Here is a 25,918-nt window from a genome sequence, read left to right as displayed (position 1 = left end):
CCATTGATGAATCCTTTGGGACAGCTGGTTGCACATGAAAACTGGCTCAATCTTTCTAGAAAGCAGTTTGGCACATATAGTAAGAGCCTTATACTCAACTATAATGTCCGATCTAGGAAACCCCTACTAAAACTCAGCAGTACAATTTTAAAAAGAAAAACAAGCCATAATCAAAACAGAATAATGTTAGGGTAGCAGGGAGACAAATAAGAAAGGAATGGAGTGATGCCCATTTTCAAATGCCCATCAGAGATGGTCACAGTTCTAACATTATAGATGCAAGAGAACACCCAGGAAGGAGGCCATGCCACCACATACACAGACAGCATGCAAACAGCCAGTGACAGCTCAGCCATGTATGCACACTTACGCTTGGCTTTCAATGATACAGCTCTGTGTGGATCAGAAGAGACCATATCTAAACCTGATCAGGGGTATTTTGATTTACAGGTGAAATAACATATATTTCCATGGAAAACTTTAAGGAATGATATTTTTTGTTGTGTTTCTACAAGTATAAAAATTTCCTCTGAAAATTTGACACTCTCTTAAAAAATTTATAACTCCAAGAATTGAAACTGATTTTGATTTCTGGTGATTAACGCAAACTACTTCACCCAAATAAGCGAATGAAGTCATTCTGAGACTGAATATGGAATTTAACACAGGAGACTAAATGCTTGGAGCTACTGCAGTATTTCTATGACAGAGCCAATGACAGTGGGAACAGAAATTGTGTTAGAGTATCTGCTCACCTGCTTTAACGTTGCTATGAAGCGAGTTATGTACTCCACGGTGACCGGATCCTCCACCGTAAGCTTATGGCTCTGGCACTCCACCCGTGCTCTGTGTATTACTACCCTCGCATCAGCTGTCAGACCTGTAAAGCAGGCATTTCTCAAAGTCTGTTTCCTCGTCAGAAGCTTTTAGTTACCAGTTCTTTTTTATGGCACCCTTCTCTTCAACACCACCTTCAAAAAGAACTAGAAAGTGCCATGTGCCTTCACTGTGATTTATTTCCTTTAAAGACTTAGTTTCACACGTTCCTGCTTCATCTGTAAAAGAAATAATAAATGGCTTAGTTCCAACACTAGTATTAAGTTGCATTTTTTTTCCTTTTAAGAGCAAGGGCAGTACTCTGTCCTGAAGTACATCTGCTTTGGGTTCAAATTACACTTGATAAAACTGGGACATAACACTTCTCAACTTTTGTCAAAATGAAAACTTTGAAAATCAAGGATATTGAGACTGAGCTTCTGAAATAGCCAAAAACTTCATCCAAACAATTCTCAGCCTGTCTATAAGGAGGCAGGATGCGTCCTAGTCGGAGATTGATTGCAGCATATAACTGACAAATTGATCGTACAAATTAAGGATGACACTGATATTTGACTGTTCTACAGCCATTTTGCTTCTTTCCCCACTTTTTAAAAAAGATGTATTTTATTTTGAAGTGTGTGTGTCTGTCTGTCTGTGTGTGTGTGTGTGTGTGCACGCGCGCACTCGTGTGTCAGTGTGAATGTGGGGACCAGAGGAGGAAGACAAGCGCAGTGGACCCTCTGGAGATGGACCTAAAAGCAGCTGTGAGCAGTCTGGGATGGCTGCTGGGAACAAACTCAAGTCTCTACAAAAGTACTGCATGCTCTTAATTGCTAAGCCGCCTCTCCAGACCCTTTTCATTACTCCTTTAGTACTAACTAGACTGTACCCCAAATTCACACAAACATGTTGGAAACAGGCACTTCTCACATAGCCATTGTTCCTTTTCCATCACAAGCATTTACCTTCCATCATGCCAAACCCTGTTGCTACATACACTTGGATCCTCACCCCTTGAAACAGGAGGGCAGGCAGAAAATGGAGCTGTCTGATATGCCCTGGTTTAAATCACCCTGACACAGGTCTGGTGTGAACTGATTAAAGGAAGAGAGAGTAATTCTCTGTACACTAGTTATCTAAGAGAAAGGACTAGCTAGCAATGGCCTAATCTAGTCCTGTGTTAGTGTGTTTGTTTTTTGTTTTGTTTTTTCCTGAAGCTGAGGATAGAACCCAGGGCCTTGCACTTGCTAGGCAAGCACTCTACCACTGAGCTAAATCCCCAACCCTGGATTAGCATTTTGTGAAACTAGAATAGTTCAGATAAGCTGCATGAGAATATGCCCTCCTTGCAGTGTGAATATGGTCCGCAGCTAGAGAAAGGTTAACTTTAAAATACTTAGAGTGGGCTGGGGAGGCGGCTTCATAGGTGAATGCTTGCTGCACAGACACAGCAAAGTCAACTTTGACTTGGTGCTGGCAGGCTACACGTGTCAAGGTCACCCCAAGTCCCCTGCTAGATTTAACACTTTTGAAAACAGTGTGCTTGTTCCATTTCACCAGGATCCTGTGGCTTGCCTGGTGATTGAGGTTTCAGTTCCCTGAGCTCCAGCAGCTGGGCTGGAAGGCGAGCTGTTTCCTGCTTCCCCAAGCTCCTGTTGCTCTTTGCACTCTGGCATCTCTTTATGACTCCCGGGGATCTTCCTTTCTCTTTTCTGAGTGATGTTTGCAACTCCTACTGTTCTCACCCACGGCCACACCGAGAGTTTCTTTTGCTTAGGAATTGGCTCTGTAGCCCAGGCTGGCCTCTTACTCAGAGATCTGCCTGTCTCTGCCTCCCGAGTGCTGGGATTAAAGGCGTGCGCCTCCATATCTAGTTTGGGATTAAAGGCATGCGCCTCCACATCCAGTTTGGGATTAAAGGCATGTACCTCCATACCTGGCTGAGAGACCTGTTTGCTAATCTGCCATCTCATTCCAGATACCATTTCAACTCACTATGTCTAGCAATTTTTTGTAAATCCTATAGGGTTTTCTACATATGAGATTATGATTCCTGTGATCAAAGGAAAATCAAATGATTTTCATTTCTTTCTGAACAGTTGGGTTGTTTTATTTCTTACTCTTGACTAATTACTCAGATAGAACATGCACTACTATATTGAATGGCAATGAAAAAGCAGGTACCCTTGCCTGTTCCTGATTCTAGAGGTGAAGTTTCAGTTGTTCCCCAATGAATACATCAACTGAGTATTTCACATGTGGTGGTTTGAAAGAAAATAGAGTGGCACTATTAGGAGTTATGACTTTGTTGGAGTGGGTGTGGCCTTGGAGGAAGTCTCACTGTGGAGGCAGGCTTTGAGGTTTCATATATGCTCAAGTTACCTCCCAGTGTATCAGTTCACTTCCTGTTGTCTTTGGATTAAGATGCAGAAATCGTCAGCACCATGTCTGCCTGCACACCACCATACTCCCAGCCTCCATGCTCCCTGCCATGATGATAATGCACTAAACCCCTGAACTATAAGCTGCCACCACAGTTAAAAGTTTTCCTTTATAAGAGTTGCCATGGTCATGGTGTCTCTTCACAGCCACACAAACCCTAAGATATCACATATAGCTTAACTGTGCTGAGGTATATTTCTAATTTGCTGTGTTGCATTTTTTTTAGTTTTTCGAGACAGGGTTTCTCTATGTAGCTTTGCGCCTTTCCTGGAACTCACTTTGTAGCTCAGGCTGGCCTCAAACTAACAGAGATCTACCTGCCTCTGCCTCCAACTCACAGAGATCTACCTGCCTCTGCCTCCTGAGTGCCGGGATTACAGGCATGCACCACCACCACCCGGCAGCTGTGTTTCTTTTTAACCAAGAAAGAGTACTGAGTGATACCAAATGCATTTTTTCTGTGTAAGTTGATGTAATCAAGTAGTTCTCCCTTCGGCCTGAATTTCCTGGTAATGTGGAAACAGAGTCATCATCTTCAGACAGCTGTAGAGCTGTCTTCTTAGTAACTAGGTAATTCGTGTGCTTCAAGGAATTTTGTTGGCACTTAATGGTACATATATTCTCTTAAATCCTTTGTATTCTGTGCAAGTGGAAGCAATGGCCCATTTTCATTCCTCATTTTAACTGAGAAATAGTTTTACTTAATTGATATACTTAGTTTCTTAATTTTGTTCACCTTTTCAAAAATCACTTTTTGTTTTAATTTTCTATTATCTTTCTGTTCTGTTTATCTCAGGTGTGATAGTGGCTTTGGGTTTACTCTGTTCTACGTTTTCAGTATACAGGAGCTGTTCATAAAAAGATTCTTTGTTTACTTTACTTTTCTCTTAGCCCTGTTTTTAAATATATCCCATGAGTTTTGATGCTGTTGATGCTCGTTGTTATTTCCCTCAAGATGTTTACTAATTTCACTTATGATGGCTGTTTACTCACTCACTTGTTTGTTTTCTCCATAGCAGTTTAGAACTACATTGTTTAATTGATACATATTTGTGCATTTTAAGTTTGCCTTCAGCTATTGATTTCTGATTTCATTCCTTTTTAAGCAGGAAAGATATTAAATATGATTTCAATCTTTTAGATTTGTCAAGAATTGATTTGTGACAATTACAAGGCACAATAGGATAAAGGTTCTTTGCTGAATGAGTATTTTAAGTGTCAATATAAAATCTCTGTTTTAAAAAAAAACATTAGAAACTGAGCCAAAAAAATGATGAGACCTGTTGTTGGGAATTAAGGATGCCTTGAGTGAATGTATAGAGAGAAAATGGGAGTCCTGAATGAATGTGTATTGCATGGCTATGTCAAGGATCAATGCCTGAGACCCATGGGAATTGTCAAAGCCTTCCTCCAAAGTCAGACTCAGAGTGATGGCAAAGCCTTCCTCTGGTCCAAATATAAATGTTGCCAGTATGGGCAGGTGGGAGTGTTTAGGAACAATTGACTAGTGTATGGGAAGACTAGCAAATGCAGCGTCCTCCAGATGTTTACAGCTGTTTTGCTATAGACACCTCCTACTGAGAGGAGCTGACTCCTCCCCCTGTGCTGTACATCACAACTGTGCTGAGGTTCCAGGCTGCAGTGGTTGGTGGAGCTCCCTCGCAGCACACAGCACACAGACCCCACATGTTCTGTGCATGTGTCGGCCTTTCTTCATTCCCTTAGTCCTTTTAGTCAGGTCAGGGTGCCAAGCCATGCAGAGTGCGGGAACATGTTCTACTTGGTGTAGAAAACAAATATTCATGGAAAACATGTTCAGTATCATCAGCCCTGAAGAAATACAAGTTTAATCCACAGTCAGAAATCACTGCAGATTTAAAAGAATGGTCAAAAAATTGCAACAAAATCAAATGCCTCTGTGTATACAGGAAAACTGAATCACTCACATAGTGATGGTGGGAATGTAAAATAAACAATACAGGCACTTCTACAATTTGGCAGTGTCTCAACACTAAAACTATACTACCACACAATCCAGCAACTGTACTGTTTCTATTCCAGAGAAATGAAACCCTGCATTCCCAAAGACACCTGCCCCAAGCGTTCACATTTATCTATAAAAAGCAAAAACGAGGAGGGCCCAAAGATAAGTAGGCAACCTGTTAACATAGTGGGTCATTCATACCATGCAGCACTACCCGACAGTGACAGCAAATGCCGCTCCTGACACATCCAACAACTTGGAAGACTGCAGAAGAATGATGCACATACTATTTCGGTCATGTAAGATTCGAAATGACAGACTACAGAAACTGATAGATTAGTGGCCGACAGGTTCGAAAAGGGGAAAGGACTAGCATGAGTTCCTTGTGAAAGGAGGCGTTGGGCCTGGAACGCAGTAGGAACAGCATGAATCTGCAGGTGGAGTAAGTACAACCAAACTACTGAAAGTCCTGCTCTAGAGAAACGAGACTTCTCCCACAAACACATGCACACAATGTCTGTACTTCTCTGTAATGTACAAAAACTGGAAGTGGCCCAAACACCTTGCAGTGGCCAAGCTGCAAGTTACAGGTGGTGCATTCATACAACACACTACTGCTAGACATTGCACGCACATGTAAATTCATGCGTATGAAGCTGCTGAGATCTCAGCAGCTTCACACTGGCTTGTGCAAATACAGACTTGATGGTTTTAAGGATGGTATCACTGAGGGAAATTGTGGAAATACAAAGGACGTCTCTGTTTCTTAGCAATTCCTTGTAACTGTTTGTTCCTTTGTTTGGTTTTGAGACAGGGTTCCTTTGTGTAACCACCCTGGCTGTTGTGGAACTTGCTCTGTAGACCAGGCTGGCCTCAAACTCACAGAGATCCACCTGCCTCAGCCTCCTGAGTGCTGGGATTAAAGGTGTGCACCACCACCACCTGCCATGACTCTTTATAAAACTTACAAAATATTATGAGACAGGAAATGGTTCAGCTGCAAAGCACCTGCATCACAAGCATAAGGATCTGAATTAAGCTCCCTGCACCCGCATGAAAACTGGGCACAGGTAGGTATCTCTGTAATCCTAGTGCTGGAGGAAGCAGACACAAACTGATCCTGAATGGTCTAGAACTCACTATGTGGACCACCAGGCTGGCCTTGAGCCTGCAGAGACCCATTGGCCTCTGCTTATCAAGTGCTGGGATCAAAGGCATGCAAAAAAGATATGATAGAAAAGCAATAAAGGGAGATTTCCAACATTGACCTTTAGCTTCTACATGCATGAAAACACATGTGCATGCACAAACACAGGCATATACCCCCCCCCACACACACACACATACATACACACACAGATACACAACGAGTATCTCAATGGTAGAGTGCTTGACTGGCATAGGGCTTCTTAAAACTTTTCCCACTGATGACCCCTTTTTACCAGAGTAATTTTTACATGACCCATGGCAGATATATAAAACAAGTAGATAAACCAAACATTTGCTGACAATAATTATTTGTTAAACATATAATTTTATTATTAAAAGAAAGCAAATCTGCATACCAATGAGAGATAGCTGTTTTGTTTATTTTCATGCAAACAAGTCTTGGCTGAATAATTGATACTGTAGGCCATAGAGCAATGTTAGCCCTTTTCAGAGTTGATCGATACCTTGATTTTCTAACTATCACCACTGAGAATGCAATTTCATATAAATACATAGAACAAAATGACAGATATATATTTAAAGTAATTTCAGGAATAATTGGAAATTCCGTGCTTAGTATGACTAAGACAGTACAGTGTTCTATTGCTAGGAAGACAAACTGTGACCAAGGCAGCTCTTATAAAAGAAGCATTTAACTGGGTGAGTCCATTATCGTGATAATGGGGAGCGTGGCATCATGCAGGCAGCTACACCCTGACCCTTAGGGAGAAAGGCAGAGAGAGACTGGGCCTGGCATGGGCTTTGTGCTGTGGATGTCTTTCTGTATGCTGTGAACATGTGTTGCTCTGATTAGTTGACAAATAAAGCTGTTTGGCCTATGGCAAGTCAGGTTATAGCCAGGCAGGAAATCCAGTAGAGAGACAGGAAGAGTAAGAGCAGAATCTGGACTCGCCAGGCAGACATAGAGGAAGCAAGATTACAAGGCAGAACTGAGAAAAGGTACCAAGCCACATGGCTAAGCATAAATAAGAATTATAGGTTAATTTAAGTGTAAGAGCTAGTCAGTAATAAGCCTGAGCTAATGGCCGAGCAGTTATAATTAATATAAGCCTCTGTGTGTTTACTTGGATCAAGCAGCTACAAGACACAGGAGGGAGATATTTGTCCAACTGCAGGGCCAGGCAGGACCAGAGAAAACTTCCAACTACACTTTTGAAATGCAAAACCCACTGTCAGTGACATATTCCCTCCAACAAACCCAAACCTCATAATCCTCCTCAAGTAGTGCCACTCCATGATGACCAAGCATTCAAAAATATGAGCCTATAGGGGGTCCATTCTTATGCAAACCACATGAACTAAGCCAAATTCATTGAATGACTTTTTTTTTTTTAATGAAACTCAAATCAACATTTCAAACAACTTTTAAAACCAAACATTCTAACACATACAATTCAAAGGCACACTAATTTGACATATTTTGAGGAATGGTGGTAGACAATACTGTCTTTCTTTTCCATATGAAGTCATTATTATGCTACCACAAGAGTAAAAAGCCTTGCATATAGGTGAAATATATACATGCTCAGGTGCTTCAGTGTAATGGTGGTGGTATGTGGCTGGTGACATGCACAGTGCAAACGCATTGTTCACATGTCTTCACATCCAGGTCTGCAGAGCTGCCCCACGCAATCCAGGCAAGCACTTCCAAAGGCAGCTCTCACTCACTCTCTGCTTCATTCTCAGGTAATTTCTGGTTGTCATGTGTCTTTTGTGGGGCCTGCCACCCAGCTCCCAAGTAAATCACACACAGTCTTATTCTTAATTATAAATGTCTGGCCTTAGCTTGACTTGTTGCTAGCCAGCTTTACTTAACTTTAAATTATCCCATCTAGCTTTTGCTTCTGGGCTTGTACCTTTCTCAGTTTTTGTATACTTTTCTTTCTTACTCCATTGCTGGTTGTGTAGCTGGGCGGCTGGCTCCTAATGTCCTCCTCCTTCTCTGGTTCCTCCATCCTTCCCTCCCAGATTTCTCTTTCTATTTATCCTCTCTGCCTGCCAGCCCTGCGTATCCTTTCTCCTGCCTTGCTATTGGCCACCCAGTTCTTTATTAGACCATCAAGTGTTTTAGACAGGCAAAGTAACACGGCTTAAACAAATGCAACATAAACAAATGTAACACATCCACAGTTTAAGAAGATGAGATTTAGCATGTACAAGGCTAATCTGTAGCTCAGCATACACAAATGAATCCCCCTCTCTTCTTCCCTCTCTCTTTCCCAAACTGGGGCTGAAGAGATGGCTCACCAATTAAGAGGTCATACTCCTTTTGTACAACACCAAGTTCAGTTACCTACACCCATGTCAGACCGCTCACAACTCCAGCTGCAGGGCATCTGACACCCTATTCTGGCCTCTGCAGGTACCTGCACTTACATGCACAAACCCACACATATATACATGTAATACAAATAAAAATAAGTAGAATCTTTTAAAATTTTATAAATTCTATGAATTTTAAGTTCTATAGGTTATAAGAAAGAAGAAATCCATCTTTACATTTGTGCTTTATTATCAAAGAGCATTTTAAATGTGGTGGTTTGAAAGAAAATGGCCTAAGTGTACTTTTAGGAAGTGTGGCCTTGTTGGAGTAGGAGTGGCCTTGTCGGAGGAAGTGTGTCACTGTGGGGGTGAGCTTTAAGGTTTCCTTTGCTCAAGCTACACCAAGTGTGGCACAAGTTGCTTCTGCTTCCTGCGGATCAAGTTGTAGAACTCTCAGCTCCTTCTCCAGCACCATGTCTGACTGCATGCAGCCAATGTCCCACTATGACAATAATGGACTAAACCTCTGCAACTGTAAGTGAGCCCCCTCAATTAAATGTTTCCCTGTTGCCATGGTCATGGTGTCTCTTCACAGCAATAGAAACCCTAACTAAGATAATAAGCCCCAGTTGATAGAGCTGTGGCCTTTCAAATACACGTGACACTGTATTTGGACAGAAACAGGAAATGAATGCATATATTGTGTAAACCCAGAAAACCCAGCAGTAGGGCAGCTGTATTACCCAGTTTGCTACATTATAATCCCGACCACTCCACTGGACGTCTGTGCGTACCTGCAAAAGCCATGCAGACATGGTCATCAAGGGCACATATTTTCCTCACAGTTCTTTCATCCTGAAGCTTGGCCACTGATTTTTTTTCCACCCCAAGCACAACTATATTAGTTCCTCGAATTCCAACCTGTAAAGCCATTTTTAAAAATTACATTTAAAATTAAAACTGAGCAATTATTCTAATATGCAACAAACAGTTAAAGGATTTCTCTTAAACACTTGATAAAATGAAAAAGGAACCATCCAGGAAATGAGATGCACAGATACTGGCTGACTGGATGCCTAGTCCCCAGCCTCAAGGAAAGCAAGACAAATAGGTAGAAATTACAAAGAAAATACAATCAGTGGTGAATCTATATAAGGGTCTTAATCTCCCACAAAACACATGAAAATAATACCTAAATATACAACTTCAGGGAGAATGATAAAAGATGCCGATAATCTAAGCAAATCAGTATTAGCAGGACAATACTGATGAAGGCTTCTATTAATGGAGAAAAGGGCAGGCCTGGGAGACAACCCTTTGAGTAAGACAGAATCCATGTAAAAGGCCAGGCATGTCTGCAAGTGTCCATAACCCCTGGTGAACAGAGAAAGGTGGATCCCAACAACAGCTGCCTTGCCAGCAGCCTAGCTGAAGGGCAGGTGTCTGGTTCAGTGAGAGACCCTCTCTCAAGACAAGGGGGACAGCAGTGGAATGAAGGTACCTGACATTCTCCTCTGACCTCCACATACACAGGTACAAGCACACACACCTGCACACTTGTGTGCATACACTACACAGACAGTGCAGACACAAGAGGCAAGAACTCTTTTAAAAATATTTCCTACTTGTTAGTTTAAAATACGATTACATCAACGTAAGGGACTGAGGGAGTAGTTCAATGATACAGTACTTGCCCAACAAGTAAAGGCCCTGGGTTCAAACCTCAACAACAAAACGAAGTTCAGCAGATAAAATACCACAAAAGCTTTCCCATGTAGCTCAAATTTAGAGACCCAAGAATTAGGGGCTTGCTGTGCTCCAATACCTATATTGAAATGCAGATCCCATGTATTTAGAACACAGGGCCTGTGGGAGCTGATAATATCCTAGAGGTGAAACACTAACAAACTGAATTAGTATCTGTAATCATTAATACTGTCATCTTGACAGGCATTAAAATCACAAGGGAGATATGTCTATAGGCATGCCTGAGAAGGATTATCTAGATTAAGTTAAATGAGACAGGAAGACCCCAACATAAATGTGGGTGGCATTATTCTTATGGGCTGGGTTCCTGGACTGAACAAAAAGAAGAAAATAAACTGAGCACAGACATTCACTGCTCTCTGATTAGGTTTTTTGTTTGTTTGTTTGTTTGTTTGTTTTGTTTGTTTTTGTTTTTCAAAACAGGTTTCTCTGTGTAACAGTTCTGGCTGTCCTGGAACTTGCTATGTAGAACAAGCTGGCCTTGAACTTGCTGAGATCCTCCTGCTTCTACCTCCTGAGTGCTGGGATTAAAGCTGTGTACCACCACTGCCCAGCTTTTTTTTTTTTTTTAATTACATATTTTTATTTAGTTTATGTGTGGGGGCATGCTCATGCCATGTATATACATGGAGATCACAGGACAACTTTCGGGACTGAGTTCTCTCCTACCAGAGATGACAGAAAGGAAAATTAGAGACCAATCTCTTTGATGAAAATAGATACAAAATTTCTTCATAAAAGACTTGCAAACTCAATCCAAGAACACGTCAAAAAGTTCATTCATCATGGTCACATTGACTTATTCAGAAGATTCTGGGATGGTTCAGTATGAACAAAGCAATAAATGTAATAGGAAATAGATTCCCATCCAAGTACTAACCAAGAATGACTCTGCTAAATCTCTGAAATTAGATGAATTTGGTTGGGCACATTCACTGTGAACTGTGTGAGCTATAATAATGGCCAGCTTGTTAAGACATGCTCACTGATGCAGTAGCGGCACAAATGGCATGGGAGTAAGCAATCACATTCTGATTGGATTTACGGCCTGCTCCACATGATGAAGCCCATACGTGGCACTGTTATCTGGGCCAAGAACCTGTGGATAGTTAGGTCCTAGGTCCTAGGAGAGAACCTACTGCTATCATTTGGTTAAATGAACATATTATTAAGACAACTCCTAGTGGCTTATTACTATACCCATAGATTAGTGTGTCTCTCAACCCCAGAAGGAAAAGCTTCTTTTGCTAGTACGTGGTGATTAACACAGATATCCACTACTAGCCAAGGTGCAGAAAATTAGATACCGTGAAATGATCAGTCCTAAATGTGACTTCTCTATCACATACCCTCCTCACAAGGATCAGGAATTGGTTGTGGAAGAGGGGAAGGAAAGATTCTAAGAGCCAGAGGTGGTTGATGACTTCAAGTAAACAATGTTTTCCAGACATAACAGGGCAGTTGTACAAATGAACTCAACAATGGTTATGACAGCATAAACAAGATGCACTAATCTATGGGTACAATAATAAGCCACTAGGAGTCTCTAATTTCCCTTTCTGTCATCTCAGAGTAATACTGGCTTCGTAAGTAGAGTTTGGAAGCATTCCTTTCTTTTCTAATTTATGAAATAGCTTGAGAAACAGTGATGTTAGTTTGTTTTTAATGGTCTAGAATTCAGCAGCGAATCCATCTAGGCCTGAACTTTTTTCAGTTAAGAGAATTTTTATCACTGTTTCAATCTTGCCATATTATAGATCTGATTATATTGTCTATATCACCATGGCTTAACTTTGGTAAGTTATATGCAACTAGGACTTTAGTCTGAATTTCACTGGCATGTCTTTTTATCTCCAGTCTTATTAATTTGGATATTTGCATACAAGTATTTAATGTACACTGAACATACTCTCCATACCTCACCCCCTCTGGAGTCAAATGAGGAATGCTCCTCAAAGGCTTGGCTATTTGAACACAAGGTCTCCACTGTTTGGAGAGGATTAGAAGGCACAGCCTTGGTAGGGAAAGTGTGTCCCTGGGAGGGGCTTTGAGAGTTTATAACCTGGGCTCACTTCTTGTTCATCTGTCCTGCTTCATGCTGTGGTTTGAAGATCTGTGCTCTAGGCTGCCTACTACCATGCCTGCCATGTGTTGTTCTGCCTCCCTCCTTTGGTGGACTCAGATCTCTGCTACTGTACGCCAAAGTAAGCACTTTATTCTACATGTCGCCTTGGTCATAGTAGTTTATTGAGCAACAGAAAAGTAATACATCCTGTTTCTTCACTTCAAAGGTCTTGTGATGTCCATGACAGGTCTCGATATCACTATGTAGAAGCTGAGGATAATCGTAACTTCTGATATTCTCTCTCTCTCTCTCTCTCTCTCTCTCTCTCTCTCTCTCTCTCTCTCTCTCTCTCTCTCTCTCTCTCTCGGGCTGTACTACGGGAGTATACTCCCATTCCTGGTTTATGTGATGTTGGCAACCAAACTCAAGGACTCCTCAACCTAGGCAGGCACTTTACAAGTTACATCCCAGACTCTCTCATTCTTTCAGTTAGTTTGGCTAAAGATTTGTACACAATGTCTAGCTTTCAGTTATATACAAATCTTTAGCCAAACTACCTGAAAGAATCTACATGTTTTATATTTCATAAATTTCTGCTCTGATCTAAAATTTTTTTCCTACTTTTTCAAGACAGGGTTTCTCTGTGTATCCCTGGCTGTCCTAAAACTCACTCTGTAGACCAAGCTGGCCTTGAACTCACGATCTCCTGCCTCTGCCTTCCTGGTGCTAAGATTAAAGGCATGTACCACCATGCCCAGCTTAATTTTTTTTTCTCTATAGAGTTTGGGTTTCTTCCAAGACTCTAATATTCATCATTAAGTTATTTATTTTTTTAAGTTCATGTAAAAACAGAAACTATATAAAGGTGTTTATTAATTTGCTAAGTCAATATTGCTTTTCTGTAGCAAGATATATGGAAAATATTACATTTCTCCTCTAATTTCTGAGAAAAAAATGTTTCATTGTATACTGAAATAAGAAAAGCATCCTTTCATTTTCCAGCTTCATGTCACTTGAATTTTATAATTTATAAAACTTAACTTCACAAGCCACCAACTATAAGAATGCTATCTTCCCTTTATTTTACATCTTTATGTAACTTTTATTGATTCTTTGTAGACTTCACATCATGTATTCTGATCCCTCTTATCTCCCTGTCCCCTCACCTCTGCCCTCTGCCTGTGCAACCTCCTCCCAAAACAAAACCAAACTTAAAAGAAAAATAAAAAATCGATCCAAACAAGAACAAAAACAAGTAAGATTCTCATAGTGGAAGCTGTAGTGTGGTCCCTTGAGCCATATACTTTACCCTTTAGTCCATACATGCTTACTTGTAAGTGTTCACTGCTATGAGTCACTGGTGTGGCTTGAGGTCTCTGGTCTCTGCTACGCCACCAATATTGGGCTCTCACTGGGGCTCCTCTTGGATATGCTGTTGTCCTGTGTCATGGGGATCCTACTGTTTTGGATCTGTAGGTTCATCCCCTTCACATACTCCAGCAGTTCATAGATTCAGTGGTGTTGGGATGAGCCAACTCATAGCCCTGGTTCTGGGCCTGGGTGATGGCTGGGTTGGTCAGCTCACTAGCTTTCCCTCATAGTCACTACCCTGATGAACTCTCCAGCACTGCCTCCTAGTTCACCCAATGCAGCCTATAGCAAGAATCAGGGCTCTTGGGCCCTCAGACCCAGGTTCCCTTCACTCATACCGCCAGAACCAGCTTTACAGTTTTGCCCAGGAAAGGTGCAGGGCCCTCTCTCCCAATTGCTGTAAGGGGTCATATGAATGGGGGCAGCTCTCCTGCTCTCACGCCCTCAGGGACTGCTCACCTTTGTCTCTAGTGTGCTGCCCATACTGGAAGCAGAGGCTGCTTTCTCCTGCACTGCAGCTGGTGAGGGTAAGGGTTAGCTCTCCTGCTCTTGTGACCCCAGGGTCTGCTCTCTCACCTGCTGCAGGTGGTGATGCTCTCTTTCCCTCACCCAGGCCACCACATGGCTGATGAGGTGTGTGAGGTCAACTCTCCTACTCTCATACCTTCAGGGATGGCTCACCTGTGTCCCTGACCACAGGGTCAGCCCTAGTGTGTTTCCTAGGTGAAGTGCATGCCTATGGTGAGGGGTGAGGTCATCTGTCCCAAATGCAGGGAGTGGGGGGATGGGGTTGGGAATTGAGCTCTTCCCTGAGGGGTAGGGCCAGGTTGCCTGCTGCAATATCCAGAGACCAGCAGGACCAGCCATCCTAGGGCCAGTGAAGGGCGGGGCTGGCTCAGCACAACATAGTTCCAATCCTTCACTCCCCACCCCCGTGCTAACACCAACCATGGACATCACCAGAGTCCCCAACTGCAGCAGTTCCATAGACTCAGACAGGGCCCTTGTGACAGCTTGGGGTCCAGACGCCACCATGGCTCCAGTGGCAACACAGGACACTCAGATCAGCACAGGCCAGCAGCAGAATGGCCCCCAGGCATCAATATGGTCCCAGGTGGCTGGCCAGACCCCGGCCTCTTCAGGGCCATGGATCCAGACATGAAGTCTCCATGGCTTCAGGTGACAGCACTGGCCACCCAAATCCACCTGGCACCAGACCAAAGGCATCCACATGGGCCCTGGTGGCAACATGGGCCAGGAACATCAATACTGGCTGCAGCAAAACCATGGACCCAACACAGTCCTTGGCAGCAGCCCAGGCTAGGTTATCACCATGGCCACAGTGGCCATGCAGGCCACCCAGACTGGCATGGCCCCAGCGCGGCCCTTGGACATCAATGTGGCCCCACTATGGACCCCTGCACAGTGGCCCCCTCCCCATGACAGGAGCCACAGACACCAACTCAGGCCCTCTCAGCTGCTCTAAGACCCCAGAGCAAAACCTTGGTCATAGCTCAGGCCTAGGCATCTCACTGGATTTGGGTGACCAGCTGGGCATTCAAGTTAGCCTGCTCCTCACCACCCTTCACCTCTCTGGATGCACCCCTCTCCCCAGCCCACAAACCATTCCACCTCTCCCTCTCTCTTCCATCTCCCCGTCCTGAACTCTCTCATCACAATGGTGCCCAACCACCCAGCACCAGGGCTCTTGGTTAGGTCACAGGAGGTGCTTAGTTGAGTATTGCCCAGGGGCCCAAGGCATGGCGTGGAGCTGTGCCCAGCCTAGAGACCTTGGGCAGTACTTGGTATGGTACCTGATTGCATGACACCCCAAAAGTCTGGGGAGGAGGGGGACACCATCTGTGTCCATCACTATTCAGGCCTGGGTGGAGCCAGCGGCTCCTGTGTGATTGTGGCTGCCGCAGATCTATTTATTTTAGATCTGACTTTTCAATATAGACATTTGTAGCTATAAACTCTTAAAATCACTCACTGCTTCTCCTACGTCATGGCATGTTGTTTTCATTTTCACTTGCTTCTAAGAATTTAATTTCCTTTAAGAATTTAATTTCCTTTTTGATTTCTTTTACGACACATTCATCATTAAGTAGTACGTTGTTCAATCTCTACAAATCTGTATATACTGAAGTTTCTATTATTATTTACTCTTTTTTCCCATTGTGGTCAGATAGCATTCAAAATTGATCATAATTTCCCAGTATTTTTAAGATTTCTTTGCCTCCTGTTATATGATCTGTTTTAGAGAAATTCCACAGGCTAATGAGAATATGTAGTCTACAGTGTTCAGATGGCATTCCATCTATGAATTGCTGTGAAGTCTTTGTAATCTATGGTATCATTTAACTGATGCTTCTCTTCAGTTTTCGTCAGGATGATGTATTGGTGAGGATGGGATACTAATGTAACCCACTATTATTTCATTGGTGTTGAGTACTATATTGGTAGTATTTGTTTTATGAAATTGAGTGCACCTGTGTTTGGTTCATATATGTTTAAACTTATAACATTCTCTGGGTGATAAATGGTTCCCTTAGCCATTGTTAAATGTTTTTGTTTTAAATCTGTTTTGTGAGATATTAGACACACGTTTGTTTCTGAGTTCCATTTCTGGAATACTTTTTTCCCACTGTTTTCAATGAGAGATTGTATATGGTTTTTGATGACAAGGTGCATTTCTGAGAGGCAACAATTAGATTCTGTAGTTTTAATTTTTTTTTGTTGTATATGTGTGTGTTGCTGTTTTTGTTTGTTGTTATTGTTACTTTCTTTTTGAGAGGATCTTACTACACAGGCCTTGCTGTCTGGCCTGGAACTATATAGACCAGAGTAGTCTTCTTGCGCTCATAGAGACTCTGCTGACTTTTTTTCTGAGTGCTTACTACGATTAAGTGTGCACCACAACATCAGGCTAGATCCTGTTTTTTAATTCAATCTTCTAGTTTGTGTCTTTCGACTGGGAAATTTAGACCACTAATAGTGACTTATCACTAAAATGTGCTACCAATTCCAGAGTTTTGTGTGTTTTCTTATTCCTTATTTGCTTATGTTGTGTTCTTGTATGGTTTAGTCTTTCCTTTACCTCATGGATGTATTTTTTTTTTCTTTAGTTGAAAGGATTCCTTCAAGAATCCCTTTAAAGCTAGTATAGTAGTCACAAATTTCTTTTTCTTTTTTTTTTTTTTTTTTTTTTTTTTTTTTTTTTTTTTTTTTTTTTTTTTTTTGGTTTTACGAGACAGGGTTTCTCTGTGTAATTTTGGTGCCTCTCCTAGATCTCACTGTGTAGACCAGGCTGGCCTCGAACTAACAGAGACCCTCCTGGCTCTGCCTTCTGAGTGCTGGGATTAAAGGCATGTGCCACCACCAATCAGAAGTCATGAATTTCTTTGGCCTGTTTTTATTATGCTATGTTTTTCCTTCTCCTTCAGTTACGACCAACAGTTTTACCATGTATGGTAGTCTGTGTTGGTAACTATTGTCTTTCAGAACTTGAAATATATTATTCTAAGAATTCCTTCACTTTTAAAGTTTCTGTTGAAAAATCTGATGTTTTTATGATAGGTTTGCTTTATTGTGTGACTTGTTTCTCTCTTGTAGCTTCCAAATATCCTGTTTTCTTCTGTACATTTGGCTATACCATGATGTAGGGAGTTATGTGACATTTTTAGTGTCTCATAGCGTGGTGGTCTGAATGAAAATGGCCGCCATAGGCTCACAGGGAGTGCCAATATTTGAAAGGATTAGGACATGTGGCCTTGTTGGAGGAAATGTGTCACTAAGGGTGGGCTGTGATGTTTCAAAAGCTCAAGCCAAGCCCAGTGGATCTCCCTCTCTCCCTGTTGCCTGCTGATCCAGATATAGGACTCTCAGCTCCTTTTCCAGCACCATGTCTGCCTGAGTGCTGCCATGCTTCCCACCATGATGATGATGGGCTAAAACTCTGACCCTTGTAAGCCAGCCCCAGTTAAATGTTTTCCTCTCTAAGAGCTGACATGTTCATGACATCCCTTCACAGCACAAGAAACCCTAACACATAGATCTACAGTGTTCTAAACATGTCTTATTAGCTTTGTCATTGTCTGAACATTCACGGTTCTCTACCTTGCCTTTATGCCCAGATATGTTGTCCTACCTTGATCCATTTTAGGTTGGGACTCCATGGATTGTAACAAACTTTCGATTACTTCACTTGCAGTATTTTAATTTGTAATTCTTTTCACTATTGCTCTTTATTGAATTCTACCTTTATATCCTATTTGACTTCCTTATTTTCTCCAGTTGCTTGTGCTTTCTTAAACTCATTCAAGAGTTTGTGCTCTCTCTATTTTCCTCAAATATAACCATTCTTTTGAGTTCTTTTTTGGGGATTTCATCTTGTTCACTCTCATTTGAGGACTTTACTGAGATTAATAATTTTTGAAGGAAATATTATTCCTTGGTGTTTCATGGTTTTGAGTTAGAGGCTAGTTCACTATTTGGATTTCTTAAAAGATATTTTTGTTTTTGTGTCTGGGTTTTGCCTGGATGTATGTCTATGCACAACATGTATCCCTGATGCCCATGGAGGCCAGAAAAAGAGGATCGAATCTCCTGGAACTGGAGTTATAAGTGGTTGTGATCTACTTTGTGAGTTCTAGGATTCAAACCAGGGTCCTCTGGAAGAAGAGCTCTTAACCACTGAGCCATCTCTTGAGTCCAGATTTATTTTTTAATCCCTGCTCTTCTTCCTGCAATGTTCAAGAGGGACTAGGTTGTAGTATGGCTGAATGCTGTTTTTCTCTACTAGTCTTCTGTTCAGAACACAGGTTCAGTGTCTGGTACTCTCTTAAAATTAAGACTCTTGGGGTGCCTTATTCTGACCTCTGTGGGCATAGATACAAATGCAGGCCAAACACTGAAACATATAAAACAAAAACTAATCAATACTGCCTGATTGGAAGTTGAAACCTCAACTCTTTCAGCATTTATTTCTAGGATCCCAGATACTGGTTTCGTTCCTGGATGGTCAAGTCACAGATGCTTGTCCCATCAGTGGGGGTCATATGTGGTCCTTCAGGGTCAATTAGTGAAGGCTGTTCTTGCCTCTGGGAAGTTCTTTGTGAATTTGAGGTCTCATGAAAGCTACTGGTCAAACCACTTGGCATCCTTCAGGAGGCTGACTTCTAATGCTATTGTTTCTCCTAAGGAGACCTTTGTGAGGCTGGGTCACTAATACTGCACCCTCTTCATCGATCAGGATGCCGACATTGGTCCCTGGGCTTGGGCAGTCCTTCCTATAATCCGGTGTGCTGCTTGGAACCTAAAGTCTGTGTTCCATACAGACATTGTCTATGATTGGTTTTACATGTTGCTAAATCCTGTGTAACTTTCAAAGTTAGGGTTAGGAGTTAGAGTTAGGGTTAGGTTTTTTTTTTTAAGCTAAAAAGCAAAACCAAAAAATTAATAACACTGGATGTGATGAAACATTCCTAGAATCTCAACACTTGAGAGGTGGGAGAAACAAAGTTACGGTCATCTGTGGCTGCAGAATGAATTTGAAGGCAGCCTGGGAGACTGTCTCAAAACACTAAAAGTACAGAAAAAAAGAGATACAAATATTTAAATTAGCTGAAAATGAAAAATAATCAAGAAGCAGATACTAATAATTAGGAAGGAAACAATGAAATTGCTATCAATAGCAGGCGTTTAAAAAGTCAGAGGAATCTCATGGTTAATCTAAGAAGAAAGTAAAAGACATTTATAGAAATGTTTAAAAAGCAATTTTAAAAAATTAACCATAAACTAATAAATTTAAAAATAAGAGTACAATTTAAAAAATTTAATTGCCTATGTAGACACAAGAAAAGACAGAAAACTCATCCTCACAATAAACACGGGATAAGATAATCTGTGCTATAAAACATATGTAAAAGATGATGAGCATACAAGCTGTAGGGTGGGAGAAAGTGTTTGCAAACCACATCTGGAAATGGACTAGTACTTAGAACATATAAAGAAGTTTCAAATCTAACATTTAAAAAACATCCATCGCTGGGCAGTGGTGGCATATGCCTTTAATCCCAGCACTTGGGAAGCAGAGCCAGGCAGATCTCTGTGAGTTCGAGGCCAGCCTGGACTACAGAGCAAGATCCAGGAAAGGCACAAAGCTACACAGAGAAACCCTGTCTCGAAAAACAAAACAAACAAACAAAAAAATCCATCATTAGAAGACAGGCCATAGACCTGATACATTTTATGAAAGACGATATACAGATGTCAAATAAAAGCAAATGGAAGTATGCTCTGATGTTATCAGCAATTAATGTGAATGTACTCCATCAATTAAGACCACACTGAGCTATCTTATACACTTAGCAGAAAAATAGTAAAACCATCGAATGCTTGCTAGGAGGCAGAGAAATTGTGCTACCCATACAGTGCTAGTGGGTTCAATTCCCAGAACTGGAGGAGAAAAGAAAAATTGATAAAATGTTTATAATTGTTGAGGATGGGAAATAAGCATATAGAATACTGTATGATTTCCTTTATACATTGTACATTTAAATACAATAAAAGAAAAATTTGAAAATGCACTTAAATAAACCTCAACATTATCTATATTTTCTCACCAATATATTAAAGTTTCTCATATTAAATAAAATCTTAAAAGATGGTTCCATTTAACCCCACACTTTTGCTTTTCAAACTTTTAAAAGCTAAATGTTGTCTCCAGAAACCTGGTTACTATTCCTGCTCTTCTTCCAGTGGAGTCTGAGCAAGGTAGGTTCTACGAAGTTCAAGGTTCAGTTATGGGTATTCTCTTTGGTCTCTACCTGCAGAACCAACATCAGGAGGCAGAAACAGGAGGATGCCACAAGTTCCAGGCCAGTCCAGGTCTTAGACTAAGGCTCCTTTTCAAACAGAAGTACTTCTGTCCAGTCCATTCATTAGAAGTAAGCCATTAGCATCATCCATCCAAGGGGCCATTATTCAGAGCATGAACACTAGAAGGTGAGGATTAGAGGCAATTTCAGAAACACTTCAATCTCACCACATTGGTTATAGTCCCACTCAAAATCCGTGTTCCACATCCATAAAGGAAACTGAAGTTGAACTCAGAAACAGAGCTCCATCTTAGATCTTTCTCTTCCCTGGCCAACACCAAAGACATAATCATGACATCTTTCTCTGGAGTCTGCTTTCCTACCATTTTTGTTCCAACCCTAGTAAACACTAGTAACACCTTTTATTTATACTATTATCACAGACATGTCACTGTTCTCTCTGATTCTAGTTATGATTTCATTCAATCTGATGCTCACAGTGTTGCCTGAGAAATCTTTGGAAAGAGTGCAAAAAGGAGAGGGGGTAGAAGAAGAAGAGAGGGAGGGAAAAAGGAAGGAATGGGGGAGGGGGTGTATCTCAGTCAGTTACCATTCTTTTTTGTTGTTGTTTTTTGAGACAGGGTTTCTCTGTGTAGCCCTGGCTGTCCTGGAACTCACTGTGTACAGCAGGCTGGCCTCAAACTCACAGAGACCCAATGCCTCTGCCCTCCCCGCCTCCACCATCTCCCGAGTGCTGAGATTAAAGGTATGTGCTACCACATGGCCAAAAGTCACTATTCTTTTACTTCCTACTTTGTATAGGTAGGAGCAGTTTCTCACTAAGTAAACCAGGACAGCATGGAGACCCAGGGCAAAAAGATCCAAGACCTGTAACATTTACCCTGTGCATAATACCTGTCCTTTGTTCTGAAGCAGACAGACATCCTCTCAATGGAAACAAACACAGCCCCAAGCATCTTGGGACTCATATCCTGTCAGCTGCCCCAGAGGAGAAAAGTTACCAGTATCTCTCATGGTAGACTGAGTTCCATGACCAAGAGTAGAGTGGACACATATACTGTGTATTGAGAAGAAAATAGCAATAACCTAAAAAGTGAAAATAACCACATCAAAATCCTTTGAGGATCCTTCAGGATCAAGCACATTCTCACTATAATAGCTTAAAGTATTCTGTGGTTTGGCCTTGGCTTCCAGCTTCATCCCTTCCTTCTATTTTCCTCAGCAATTCTGAGTGTCTCTCTACTCTGTAATAGAGCTGTCCTGTGTGCCTGGTCTTCCCATACAGCACCTCCTTTGTCTAGAATACTCCTTCCTCTTTCACTGCCCACCTCCCTGCTTGGCCGCCTTCCATCTTTCTGATGGTTTCTCAAATGTGCTTTCCCAGGAGGGTTTCCCTTACAATCGCAGTTTCTGTCACATCTCATACCTTCTCTACTATCACACTCCTTTAGGCCTTGTAAGGATTTTTCTTTTTTAGTACAGGGTCTCCCTACACAGCCCGGTCTGCCCTGGGACCTGCAGTCTTCCAGCCTTTGCTTCCTGAGGGTTGGATTTACAGACATGTGCCAACATTCCCATCTAGGACTATTTTCTTAATCTTCTTAATTTCTTGCAAGACAGTAAATTCTTTGAGAACTGGGATTGAGTCTATCACTTCCTTAGTGAAATCCTACAGTCCAGGTTAGCATTTCTAAGTCTTAAAAATTGACATGCTGGAAGGACCACAGACAAAACTAATCAAAAAAGAAAAGAATCATAAATAATAATGGATACAACTTATTAGTTTATGTGAATTACATCTTAACATGTATTACTTCTTTCAACACACATTGATTCTATGAAGCAGGAGTTATTTTTATGTTTACTTTACTAGTACTAAAAAACCCATATCAATAACAAAACTCTACTGGGGGCTGGGAAGATGACTAAGTAGTCAGGAGCACTTAGTACGCTCAAAGAGGACTCAGGTTTGGTTCAGCACCCACATCAGGCAGCTCACAACTGTTCCAGAAGATCTTACTCCCTCTTCTGGCCTCTGACAGCACCAGCACACACATGGTGCACATAAACTTATGAAGACACACATACTCATACACAGAAATAAAACAAACAAATCTTAAATAATAATTTCAAAAGGACAAAGAAACTGAAGACTAAAGAAATGGCTCAGTAGTTAAAAACACTTATTGTTGCCCTTGCAGAGAATTCAAGTTTGGTTCCTAGCACTCACAGGGTAGCTTCCCATCAGATTAGGCTGGGCTGACTGGCCAATGAGCCCAAGGGAACTTCCTGCTTCCACTATGATTACAAACACGTGCCACCACGTTGTGCTTTATCTAGACACAGGTTCTAAAGACTGAACTCTGGTCCTTATGCTTAGACAGCAAGCACTTTACCCACTGGGCTATTTCTCAGCCTAAGTATGAAGATTCTTAAAAGATAAGTACGGGTGGAGAGTACTGCTCAATGGTACAGCATATATGTAACATGTGCATGGCCCTGGGTTTGATTTCCAATACCAAGAAATAAAGACACAAATCAACATTAAAGAAAAGCAAAATACAGGCAGTGGTGGTATATGCTTTTAAATCTAGCACTTGGGAGGCCGAGGCAGGCAGATCTCTTGAGTTTGAGTCTAGCCTGGTCTACAGAGCAAGTTTCAGGACAGCCAGGGCTACACAGAAAAGCTTTGTCTTCAAAAACCAAATGTGTGTGTGTGTGTGTGTGTGTGTGTGTGTTTCCCTTCTTCCCTGTACAATGGCTGAAGTATTTATTAGTGAAACCAAGAATTGATGCCTTAATTAAAGAAGTAGAGGATGACCAAGGAAGCCTGAAAGTTAAGACTATAGCGCTGAGCCGTGAAAAGTGGAAATACAGCCCCAGTAAGAATATGGGGTCAGGGAAAGGATAAGAGGAGGGATGAGAATAAATCTTAATTTTTTCATGACAACGCTATCATTCACATCTTCTCTCAAGACAGTGGTACTTTTCCAAAATGCCATTCAAATACATTTGCCTTTATAGGAAAGGAAACCTAACCAAAAAGAGAGGAGCCTCTGGCCCCAATTCAAGCTGTTAGGCTGTTATCAAGCAGGAAGCAGAGCCTGTGCTCTCTAATTACGGCCCATATAATTTTTATATTACTAAGTAATATCATGTCTACATAGTGGTCAAAACTGATCAGCCCAGCTTCCTTGTAACTCATCGTATCTGCTGTTTACAGACATAATATTTAACAGCCTATGTTAATAAACAAATGCAGCTTTATCCTGGGTAAAAGGTCATAGCACCCGCAAGGAAACACAATGAATAGCTCCATAAAAAGATGCAAATGTAATTTCAGAATCCTAAGGTAAGAATCTCATCCTTCCACTGTATCTTTAAAAATGCCCACTACAGGTATTTTTATGTCCTTACCCTTTTACAGCTCATTACAAAGGAACTATCAATCAGTTCTATAGCATTCTTAAAACATTTTAAATGAGCCAGTGTGGTTTCTTATTACACCCCATCTTCTCCCATTATCCCTTTATCTAAGGCTCTAAAACTTGAGCATTCTTTTCTAACCATATGCTACACACCATGCTGGGGACTATATAACTTTTTGTTTTTATCAAAATGGTACCCTTTTGGTTTAGACTACACCAGGCTTACCTTAAACTTACAGTTCTAACAGAGCTTAACTAGTGGGCCCATTTAAATAGAAAAATACTTTTTAAAAAAATTATCTTCTTTGTAATTATTTTTGCCACTTTACATTTGATAGATTAACAATCAAAGTGAATTAACTTCTTTCCATTATCAAGTTGATATAGAAGTGTAGACTGCGTGTTCTCATAGCTACTGTCTCAATTTCAAACACACAGTGAAAACACTCAGGAAATTTGAGAGCTTTTTTTTTTTTTTTTTTTTAAGAAAACCATATCCTGCATTTGTAGACTAGGACTCAGAAGGCTGGGGTGACCGAGCCCTTTAAAATTGTCATAAATTACAATGGTTATTCAACTCAGTTAAGATTTGGCAGCAGTATTATAGCTGCCCTGAGTATGTAAAAAATTCTGGGTAATGTGGATCCATAAGTCTAAAACAGGGTAGAATCTCATGAAATTTCCAGTATTTCTTGAAATCACACACACATACACACACACACACACACACACACACACACACACGTACACATGCACACACACACGTACACACGCACAGGGCAGTACAAAAGAGAGGCTGGGGTGGGGGGGGGGTGACCATTGAAAGAATGCCAAATGCTGAGGCTGAAAAATTTGAGACCATCGAATGGAGCCGTTTGGATTAGCATTTCCGACTGTTCCTCTGGTTAACATATAGTATTCGGTTTGTTCTGGGGCGTGGGGGACAGACCTGGACAGGCTTTAATTTTTATCATTATTAAACGACGGCTTCCAACATGAAAGATCTATTAACTTTACCATGGGTCAGTGGGTTCCTGAGGAAGGGGGCCAGGAGCCCCAAGGTAGAATGTTGTCGGTGTCTTTATCAGTGACTTCAAACCTGGGCTGTACTTTCACAGTGTCCCCAGCTGTCCTTAAACCAAGGCCGCTGCAGGAGGAAAGGACCGAACTGTCTACCGGCTTCACTGTGTGACCTCCACCGCCAACCTGAAGCGGCATTTGCCCCAGGGAAGGACGAGGCCGTCCCGCCGGGGTGGGACACTGGGGATGGGGACCCCCGGGTGGGAGCCGCGCGGCCTGGGGAGCAGCTTACCGCAGTGGAGCCTTTCTTCACCGCTTCCTGGGCGTACTCCACTTGGAAAAGGTGCCCGTCCGGGGAGAACACGGTGATTGCCCTGTCATACCGAGAGGCCATCGCCACGACTTGGAAGTGTCTAGCACGCCTCAAATGCTGCCTGGACCGGGTGCTAACTCCCGGAAGTGGCTGCACGTGCTCCCAACCGCCTCCCGGAAGTTCCAGAGTTCCAGACTTTGGCCCCGCCCCCAGGTCTGAGCACCCAGGCTACCTCCGAAGTCCTCCTTGCCTGGGAGACCTGGCCTGAAGGATGGGGACGATGACTTACACATGTGTTCTTCAAGGGATCTTGATGAGTTCGAGGCCAGCCTGGTCTACAGAGTGAGTTCCAGGACAGCCAGGGCTACACAGAGA

The 25,918-nt window shown here is 41.9% G+C and overlaps 1 protein-coding gene across 3 annotated transcripts in view; it reads right to left on the bottom strand.

Annotated features, from left to right (window-relative positions):
* The window catches only part of Psma8 (proteasome 20S subunit alpha 8), a 56,551-nt gene extending 30,927 nt beyond the window's left edge, over positions 1-25,624 (bottom strand). For 2 of the 3 annotated variants that reach the window (XM_036205037.1, XM_036205039.1), the window contains exons 1-3: positions 25,523-25,624; positions 9,532-9,658; positions 756-880 (exon numbers count right to left, since the gene is read on the bottom strand). In XM_036205037.1, coding sequence (XP_036060930.1) covers positions 756-880; positions 9,532-9,658; positions 25,523-25,624 — 354 coding nt within the window. Of the gene's footprint in view, positions 1-755; positions 906-5,273; positions 5,279-9,531; positions 9,659-25,522 lie in introns of all 3 variants that reach the window. The other variant, XM_036205038.1, reaches the window with a different exon arrangement.
* Positions 25,625-25,918: the final 294 nt, after the last annotated feature.

This window comes from Onychomys torridus, chromosome 13 (genome assembly GCF_903995425.1).
Source record: "Onychomys torridus chromosome 13, mOncTor1.1, whole genome shotgun sequence".
Lineage (NCBI taxonomy): Eukaryota > Metazoa > Chordata > Mammalia > Rodentia > Cricetidae > Onychomys > Onychomys torridus.
The sequence above is the reverse complement of the archived record's forward strand: the minus strand, read 5'-3'. Positions and strand labels throughout refer to the sequence as shown.